The sequence below is a fragment of the Papilio xuthus genome, unplaced genomic scaffold (assembly GCF_000836235.2).
Source record: "Papilio xuthus unplaced genomic scaffold, Pxut_1.1 DF827870.1, whole genome shotgun sequence".
NCBI classification, from domain to species: Eukaryota; Metazoa; Arthropoda; class Insecta; order Lepidoptera; family Papilionidae; genus Papilio; species Papilio xuthus.
The window spans coordinates 1,802,748-1,813,186 of NW_013530779.1; the positions used below are offsets into that span (position 1 = coordinate 1,802,748).

At 30.2% G+C, this 10,439-nt stretch overlaps 1 protein-coding gene across 2 annotated transcripts; it reads right to left on the reverse strand.

The window, feature by feature from the left end:
- Positions 1–1,089: 1,089 nt before the first annotated feature.
- LOC106115282 (uncharacterized) lies at positions 1,090–6,813 on the reverse strand. Of its 2 annotated transcripts, none has more exons than XM_013308628.1 (3): positions 6,723–6,813; positions 6,348–6,473; positions 1,090–5,491 (listed from the first exon to the last, which is right to left on the reverse strand). In XM_013308628.1, the coding sequence occupies exon 3, from the start codon at positions 5,477–5,479 to the stop codon at positions 1,910–1,912; it is 3,570 nt and encodes a 1,189-aa protein (XP_013164082.1). In that variant the 5' UTR covers positions 5,480–5,491; positions 6,348–6,473; positions 6,723–6,813; the 3' UTR covers positions 1,090–1,909. The 2 variants fall into 2 exon arrangements, with proteins under 2 accessions (XP_013164082.1, XP_013164081.1); XM_013308627.1 differs by lacking the exon at positions 6,723–6,813 and adding an exon at positions 6,564–6,714.
- Positions 6,814–10,439: the final 3,626 nt, after the last annotated feature.

Below are 10,439 nucleotides of genomic sequence, written 5' to 3' on the forward strand. Positions count from 1 at the left end.
TTTAATAGTACAAAATTATCTTTAATATATCCAGTAATCTATAGCTGAGTTTAATCTTATCTTAATTACTTTAAGCTTACCGTTGATAAGGATAAAAAATTACGTTTCCTTAATCGAAGGATAAGAGTGCGTTTCCACTGGCGCGAAGACTTGAAAAGGCGATGACAAAATTTCGGTTTCTTTGTAGTATCGATTTAAACATAATTTTAGTTTCTGCAGTGGGGTAGTAGAGTAATACTTAATATTCTAGGAGGAATAAAGTACGAATGTCTTACGCGTCAGTGAAAACGCACCTTAATTCGTCATTGATAGCAAAACGCTGCTGGTTGGTGTATTTTATAATGGTTACAAGTGCTTCGTGTTGCGAAATAGTGTTGAACGATCGAGCAATATATATGTATGTTGTTACGTATTTATTTTTTATACGGAATATTAATAAATGTTGCATTTTTAACGTAGAATTAAAGAAATTAAGTTTGCAATAATATATAAAGAATGTTTTATTCTTAAACATAATATCCCACCTAAATTAATTTTCAACTTACTAGAACCTATTTACTTTTCCATTTTTCTTTATTCTACACTTATATTTGTTAATCTTTGGCACATATTGCCATATACAGTATGATGCGTGTTGTTATAACCTCAGGTTAAAATACTAGAGATGCCTACTGTTTTATTATCGACAACCCTCCCCCACTCCTGTTCTAGACTAGGAATTACTAGTAGTAGTGTCTCGTAGGATGATGTGTTCGAAATTCGACTGATATGGGTAATTTCGCGAAGGCAGAATGATTTTCAAATACTTGTATTGCTATCTCTAATGTTTTTAAAGAGAATGATAGGGATGGTAATATTAAATAATAAAACAACATATGGTTAAAATACCTTTATTAGATAAACACTGACAGCGGATACAAGATATAATATATAAACAAGAAATACATAACACAGCTGTAAAGTAAAAAAAATAAGATTTTATATCAAATAATAAAACTTAATAGCAAATAACAAATGTTCTTACATAAATTTTTAATAAAGAATATATAATAAAATTAATTTAACTTTGTAAATGCATAATATTTTTTATAAGTACAATTATATTATATTTATGCAATGGATAAGTCGCTTAAATATTACTGAATACTAAGAAAACTTATAGATAATGCTAACAGCACTAAAATAGTTTGATAGAAAAAGAAACATAAATAGTTTCATTATAAAAGTAATTCTGACCAAATTTGTTCAAATCTTGTACTTCGTATACAAAAATAAATGCCAATTATAATTCAAAAAGCGAGGTAATCCTTTTCTATCATAGAATAACGTAAATAAGCACATGTATTAGACGAAAGATTAAACAATTTTTTTTTTGCTTATAAGCAATTTTTTCATTTTTTTCTTCTCTAACACCGAAATGAGTATTTTTATTCTTCTAATAGGCTACATTGAATTCTTGATTATTGAAATGACTAGGTTTTACTGATCTCTACATCTAGTTTTTAACTACAATTGATTTAAATTGTAAACTAATACAATAAGATTATGAATAAAACCCCTTGGATACATTTGACGTCTGAAACACGTCATTCAATTTTTTCCCCTAAGAGCGGATGACATACATTCTTACATAAAATGTACTGCCTTTACATACTCCAAGCAACCAAAAATTATTTTCGTTCCATATGCAAAAACTTTCTCAAAAAAATCCGTACCCAAGGGGTTAATATCGTTTTATAAACATACAGTAAAGATATTGTTTTTGAAACGTCTACGTACATTTAAAGCTAACATAGAAAATGAGAAATTCCTAGAACATTGGCAAATAAATAAAGCATATACTCTTATACTAAGAGCTGGAATGGAGTTATTATGCCATTTTAGGCCGAAAAAATCTGCTTGCTAATATCTAGACATATCTCCTCTTCTTAAAGTCACCGTAGATATATTTTTGAAGCAAAAAACTTAGTATTTCCGGATTATCCAATTCTTTAATCTTCTCCAAAGTATCCACAAATGTATCATAGTTAGCAGGCTCTTTGTTAGTAGGAAGCAACATAAGTGCTAAGAGATAAATCTCATAGAATTTGAATCGTGTTAAACGATTACATATTGCAATTAAAACCACTTCCAGATCTTCGTCTGTGACACGTGCAAGCACTTTGATTTCAATTATTAGTTTTTCGTTTATCTGTGGAAGGAAGCTGCTGTAAAACTGTCCCTTGTTGATTAAATCAACAGCTAAGTTTCCGACCTCATCCGCGAAGTCGTCGTACAATTTACCGCCTTCATTTTTCTCCGATTGATCCTTTTTGGTCAAGTCCAGATTTGAACAGAGCTCTTTGGTTATAATCACCAACCGCAGTTCCCATACTGTCAAATACATTTCGTCTAACGGCAATACCTCTTCAACTGTTTGTAATACTTTTTCGAATATTGTCTTAACGTATTTGAAATTCTCAAAGTTGTTGTTACTGTTCAAATGAAGACTGGATATGAAGTTCGTACAGAACAGTCTTATGGTGTACGTATTGTCATGAACCATTGCCCACATCTCGCCACACATTTTTATAATAGATGTAACCAAGACAATGCTATCTTTCACTTCTTCCTCGTTTCGTACGGATACAATATATTTAGCGACCAATGCCCATTTAGTTTTAACCCTGTCGCTTAACTCACGACTCTTATAACGCGGTTGAATTTTCTTATCTGTTAACATTTCATTTACATGTGGCATAATAACGGATTCCTTTACGAATTTTCTATCCATTAAAGTTATATTGGATTTGATAGCTCGCAGCACTTGATATTGGGTATCTATATTTGCACCCTTTTCTTTAAATTGACCGACTGACTCCCACGCGGTCTTTAATAGGTCCCCGATAAAACGTTGCGGTAATTTGGAAGAAGTTAACAGACTGTAAATAACTTTGTCGTCATCTTCGTGTACTTCAGATGTGAAAACTTTCAATGCCTCGAACAGCTCGTTCTGTGAAGCTTTGTCTTCTGCCAATATTTTCTCAAATAGATTTTTATAAAGCAGCAACCTCAATGAGATATTTTTCGTATTTTTCCAAACTGTTAACACGAGCACTTTTAAGTCTTCTGCATTGTAAGATTTGAAAGCGAGACGCAATCCGTGTTTTTGAATAGACAACGGAGCGTTCAACGTCGCCTCTATGAATTTAGTTGCGAGTGGTTTAGGTAGATTGACGAAATAGTAATTAAACATTGGAATACTATAATGAACGTAGTCGCCAATTAAGTACATTAGGACATTGGACAGCGGCACGGGTGGACGCGAGTAGCATGCGTAACGACAAATTGCCCTTTGTATATCAAGTAATTGGGAGTTAATTTTTTCATGAGCAATTTTCGGTTCATGAGGCTTATATTTGAACATGAAATCTACTTTAGATTCTTCATCGGATAATTGAAATACACCATAAACTGATGTATAAATAAAAGTATGATTACTTTTAGGATCTGATATTATATCAAGGAAGAACTTAAGATAATCCTTGGCAACGTCTTTAGCAAAATAAATTTTCAATTTTCTCAACAATTGGTTAATCCTGAATGAATATGTATTTGCAAGAGTTTCTTTTATATTTGGAAACTTATTCTTCATTTGTGTTGCGTCTTTCTTTAACAGGCGTAACAATTCACCCTCTTCTAATATATTGACGACTACTTTCTCTTTTAATATGTGATGGTTTTTAAAGTTTTCCCAATCTAACTTGATGTATTTCATTATAGGATCGGGACAATCCTCTTTAACTTTCTCAAATATCTCCATCACTCGAAGGACCGACGATATATAACGTCGAATACTATTCCTTTCTTCGCCTTCATAATTTTTTCCATCAAACTCTTTTATTTTAACAGTGTACAAATTCATTAGATAATTGTATAATATTTGGCGTTTCTCCATCGATAGTTTATCTACATAAAGATAATTGAAGCCAGAATATAAGATGTCTCTGAATTGTTCAGGTATTTCTTTGCCATGAACTATATTGTAAATTACCACAAGCAACCTGAAGTCTGTCATGAAGAAGAAACCAGAGTTACTATATATGTGCATACTGTATAGAATTTTATTGAATCCATTCCAACATTCGTCATCAAATTCGAAAACATTGTGATTAATAATTACTGTTTTCATAAAATGTTCTTTATTGGATGAACTCTCATTGACATGTCTTTCGTAATAATATTTAAATAACTTCTCCAAATCTTGTTGAGTTTTAGCAGATTCTACTAAAATATTTATCATTTCACCTCGTTTTTCTTTATCTATAGTTATCATTATGTATTTCTTAATACCTTCCAATGCGATATCAAAATTAACAAACTGATACCATTTAAAATCTTTACCTGGTCCCAATACTTCTTGTTGACTCTCAATTTGACTTAAAGCCCATTTTTCTTTCTCTTCTTCGTTAAACATGTCATAGAAACGATAATTATAAAAATGCATACATGTCTCAAAATCCTCATTAGGATAAGCATCTGAAAATATTTTCTTCAAGAAAGGAAACATCTCTTGCTTTGGTATTACATCAAGAATGTACTTATTTGTTCTTCTATAATTGTCTAACCAGAAGTTAGAAGCAGACGAAGGCAGCAAAGCTACAGCAAATGATTTTGCATCTTCAATCGTACTATATTTAACCACTTGAGTTTTATTCAAAATCGATAAATACAACAATGGCTTCTTCAAAACTCTATCTTTGTGTTTTTTCATAATATCTTTTGACATTCTCAATCCTAATTCATCTGATTTCATTCTGTATTCAATGTGCACAAATATTTCTATCAGATCTAGATATTTGACATCTGACACAGAATACAAATGACGAAGATCAAGCAAGTATCTGCGCACTTTATGTGCTCCATCTTTGGTTTTCGAATAAGCTTCTAAAAGAGTAATGGAATCACCAAAGAAATTCTTAAGGAAAACTGATTCCTCCCAAACATCTTTCAAATTCAGACCTTTGTTGATAATATCCAGTTTAAAATTATCAGGGGTAATAATGAGAAATTTGTGAGCAATAGTAGTCAGTTTCTTTTCAATGCAGTAGTTGTAAAAAGCGATGATTCTCTCTTCAGATTTGAGATGAGTATATATTGCCACTAGAAGTTTTTTCTTCATTTTAATTGACATAAATGGAAATATGTTCTGATGAAGATAATCGGGATTAATAATATTTGAATATTCATCTTCAAATATCCAAGAACATTTTAAGGCTCTTGATATATAAAGGCTGTCACCACATTTAAATGTATTAAGAATATAATCAATATTTTTATAATTGGATGCCAAATCTATTTTAAACAACTTGTCGACATCAGTAGCTTCATGTTTATCACGAACAGATTCAAAGGGTATATTCTTCTTTGTGGCATCCCTGACCCTCTTGTTCAATTCTTTTTGCCTTTCAGGCAGATTATGGCCTTTTAAATTAATCATTTTTAAGTTTGCCTAAAAAAATAATTTAAATTATTAAATTTGAAAGATAGGCCCGGCCATAGATATATATTTACATATTAATGGAGTGTATATTATTCATAACACCATTTTCTAAATATCATTAGCTATGTAATGTTAATGTGGGGAATTATCTCAAATTCAGGAAAATGCAGTATAAAGAAATTGAAAGCAAACAATTCTAGTATAAAGTAGTTGTTAAAATGTTTTTATTTTTTTTAATATTATTTTTTTGTTTTTTTTTATTAATTTGTTTTTTGAAAACGTCGAAACTAATATTTTACTAACAACTAAGAAATAAACTAGAAAAGACTTTGTATTTGAATTACTTTTAAATATGAATGATTACTGTGAATGACCGGGGAAATTTAACTCAAAGGCCTCCAGAGACCTTTCTATGCCTCACTTTTGTGCTCCAGATTAGGTATATATCTATGGATAGAGATTAAATTGTAGAGTCATATTTTTGTATGTTGCTATAATCTCTGTCATGGTTGGATTTTGGGTGTGGCATTTTGCTATTTTTTAAATAATTAGATTTATTTTTTTGAACAAATGTGACATATTACAATATAATATATTCAATATATAAATAGAAATTATATATTACTATTATATATATACCAATATATAATAGTAATACATAATATCGATCATAGATTTACTTTTAATCAAAAATATTGTTTTTTTTGTCTAATTTTTGATTCCAATTACTATTATTCAAAACAAGCATACGACATTTTTCGCCCAGCAAGCTTTTCAGGATAAGTTCGCCATACTATAGGTAAATTCGCAATACCAAGTTATATTTAAAATAAATGAAATTTTAATTTACAACATCGCAACTCACCTGTAATCAGTACTGAGTTTTCATTCCAGCGTCCGATGGTCGATAGGCTTCGATTTTCCAAAATATCGTGATGTTAGATTTTGAATGGCTGATCTTCTCCAAGACCAAGACCCCAGGAAAGGACCCCTAGAATATTTAAAATCGATAAAACACTTTACTACCTTTTATTGATGATTTTATGTTCCGGTAACGAGACCTTTAAGCCAAATTTATTACTTTTTACAAACTAACAACTGCTATCAACTATATGTTTCTGAACCGTCGTAAACCTTGGTTCCTTTATAAATGAACAGATAGTTTTTCCTTTAACCACCCACAATCCAAATACTCGCAACAGGTTGGAAAGTAAATGACGGATAGGTGATGGTTAGGTACCTGATACAGGCAAGCGAAACTTTTATAATCTGTGCTACAAATTGAACGCAAACGGAGATCCTCCATCTTGAAAATTGTGTATCTATCTCACTCATAACTTTCTGTATAATTTTTGGGCTGTATTAAAAAAAAAATAGTGCATATGAATAAATTGTGATTTAAAATTTTATGATTTCTTTACATTTAAAGTTTGGATTATAAATAAACAACAATTTAATCTAGTTAATTTAAGTATGTAATTTAAAATTTACAATTTATTTGTATTCATCATGAAAACAAGACAACGATGTCCTTCGCCGTCCGCAATTAAACCAAAGAGTATACGGGACTCTTGACTAATTAGATACACAAACGGAGAATAAAAATTGACATTTTCAATGCTAGCAATATTATGAACAAGTCTACGTTGCTACCAACCTAAAAAAAATCAATCTGTAAGTTTCCTTTTTGACGTTTGAAAGTATTATTCGAGGGAAAACAATTTTGGAAAAATAAAACAATTTCGTTAATTGCAACTTTATTTTATCTTCTGACTAAAGCGAACATATTTTAAGAACGCAACATAATGCTCATTGCTTTCGTAATAATACCATTATTGTTTAGTTACCAACAAAATACCCCAACTATAATAAATGCTTATTTGTTCCAGTTTGTTTATTTGATAGCTCATATTTTCTGATAGAACTGGAGTAGTAGTGCCACTCTCGTCGGAAGAAATAGAATAGCACTGGAAAGAGATTAGCTCCTATCTGTAGGTAAAATATTTAGAAAATTGCTAACAAGACAATATGCATTGAAGCAAAACAAATCGTCATCATCAAGCTCACTATACGGACACACTATATTCCACTGAGGAGCTCGGAGCCTACCCTTAAGAATGCGACTAGGTTTTATTCAACAACTCAGAGCCAGTGAGGGTTGGTTGACTTCACACATATCTTTGAATTTCTATGCAGTTGTATGCGATTTGTAATTACAGTAAGAATGTCGGATGGATGTTATCATGAAATTCGAAGAACGCATTATTATATAGCGGAGATCGTACCTGGATATGTAAAATATGATCCGGTCAAGCGCCAACTGCATTGCTACATTAATTCAAACTTTTCCTATCAAAACATTGCAAATGTAAGTCATGTTAAATATAATGTAATGTAAAAATAGAATACAATATTTAAGTTTTACTTCTCCAATAAATTCAAAAAATTATCATGAACCTAAAGATTCCGCATATTAACTCTTTTGTTATTACTATTCTCCATAGATGTGTAACCTATAGATTCCTTAACGAGGAGAAATAATGAGCTTAGGAGGCATCGTTTTGGGGTAAAGTACCTGTGTTGAAATTTAAATTACTTGTAAGAAAATTGTATACAATCTCTGTTTATTTTTTATTACTTAGTTCAAAAAAGGTTTAGGTTTTATTATAAGTTGTGATATTTGTAACATCCAAATTTAATAAATTAATTTTGTTTCATATTTTTCACTAAATGGTATTTCTTTTAATCTTTTGTACTTGATACTTAATTCCCTATATTTTATTATATTTTTATTTTCTATACACTGCATTTCCCAATTTCGAGAAAATCTTGTTATGCTAGTGTATATTTTATATTAAAGTCTAATACATATTACTAAAAATTGTCATATTATTAACATCAAACTAATATAAAACACTAAATCTATAGGTTACACATCTATATATCAATATTGACATTAATATAGTTACTAGCATTTCCTGCAACATGGTGACTCTTTTTTAGATTTGCGGTTAAACTACTCCATATAATAAGTTATTTTTCAAATTTAGTTTAGAATTACAATTATCAAACAATCAAACTTTGTAGCATAGATGTTGCAGCGACATGCAGTCAGTAATTCTGAAGCAGATTCCTTCATTTAATAATTCTGTAGAACTGGAAGAGGTGCATTCATTCATCTGCAACAGTATGAAACGGTAATTAATTGATTCAATTTAATTATTGCTTTTCACCTAATTACATACCTTATTAAAAAAAAGTGGTTTCTTTGATTATATGGATCTCTTCCCCTTTACTTACAAAACTTCTTTGCAATTCTCTACAATGAAGGAACTCACAAACCATGTAAAAAAATTATGATTAGTTTTTACAGGTACAGATAGGAACTTTTATTGCCTGCCCATTTTTGTGAAATGTTTATGATAGAATCATAAATCAAATTAGTTTGAAAAACTTGTCATGACATGACCAATTTACAGTTTAATCTACAATATTTGAAACAATAATAGAGAGATATTCTACACACAACCTAAATAATGTTTAAGTTAATTTTTATTATTAAATCTTTTTCATGTTTCGAGCAAACCATATTATACTAAATATCAAGCCTTTTTAAAAGGTTAAAATTGTTCAAATAATTGCTGGAAATATGTGCTTTGGGAATTATTATTAATACTTAATATTTACCACTTACCATGTAGAATTTGGCATATGTCTTGTACTTACTTTTATGTTATTTTCATCAATTTTTGTTGTAAATTTACTTTTCAGCAATCAGCAAAAGGTCACAAGTTCTAGTTCAACATTTAGTTCTTTTAAATATGAATAGAATGTAAATTTTCTCTTTGTTCAAATTCTATTTCTGTGAATCCATAGATTATGTTTTCTACTGCTTTTTACTTGTTTCACACCTAAAAACAGAAAGTATTAAAAATTGATAAGTTGTTCATACAATGTTCTCCCTTTGTAGTTAATTATAACTGTAAAGCTTATTCTTATAATTTAATAAGTTACAAAAACTTCAGAGGTTGGATGTAACTGCTGGTAACTTAGTTTAAATAGAAAAATAAACTATTACAGATATCTTTATTTTTATTAAATCACATATTGTTGATGTTATTCATAATTTTATTATTTTTATTTTTATTTATTTATTTAAAAACTTATAAATAAACATAATATATTATAATAAACTTATTTATAAACAAACCTAAAGATGTGATGTGATGTGACTTTTTAACAATACAAAACAAAAACAAACGAGAGTCCTAAGTTCTTGGTCTCCATGGGGAAGACCGAACAAGCTCTGGAAGTATTGAAGAAGATATATGCTATCAACACTGGAAATTCACTAAGCAACTTTCCTGTAAGTAATCAGTAATTCCTGTAAAATATTTGTTTAGTGATACATTGCGACAAGAAGATGGTCAAGAGAAGAAACAGTTGTGTTCTTGTTTTATCTTTATGATAGGTTGGTGTTCTTCTTTTTAAAATTTAATTGTTCCTTTTTAGATTACCAAATTGATAGTAGACGCGGACCAGGCTGTGACTCGCGAGGACTCGTTCGTGAAGGCGATGTGGGAGCAGACGGTTGCGCTGTTTCGGCCGCCCATGCTCAGGGAGACTCTTAGGCTGTTCTACCTCGTCACTGTTATTTATATGACGTAAGTTTCCTCTGGGCCCAGCACGAATATTTGTGACAATCGCCTTCTTAACGTCATCATAAATTATATCAAATTTACTATAAGATTTGTGGTGTACTTTAAACCCGATAAGCGTATAAATTTTATTACAACTTTTGTCGATAATGATACGATAACCGTTGTGACAAAACAATAATAAATTTCGGTCAATTTGTCATTGGAAAGTGAGTCACAGTCCCATTTTAAAGTCCAACCCAAACACAACAATAAACAAAGTCTTTTAACATTTGAATAATAATTTTATTTGGAACAAC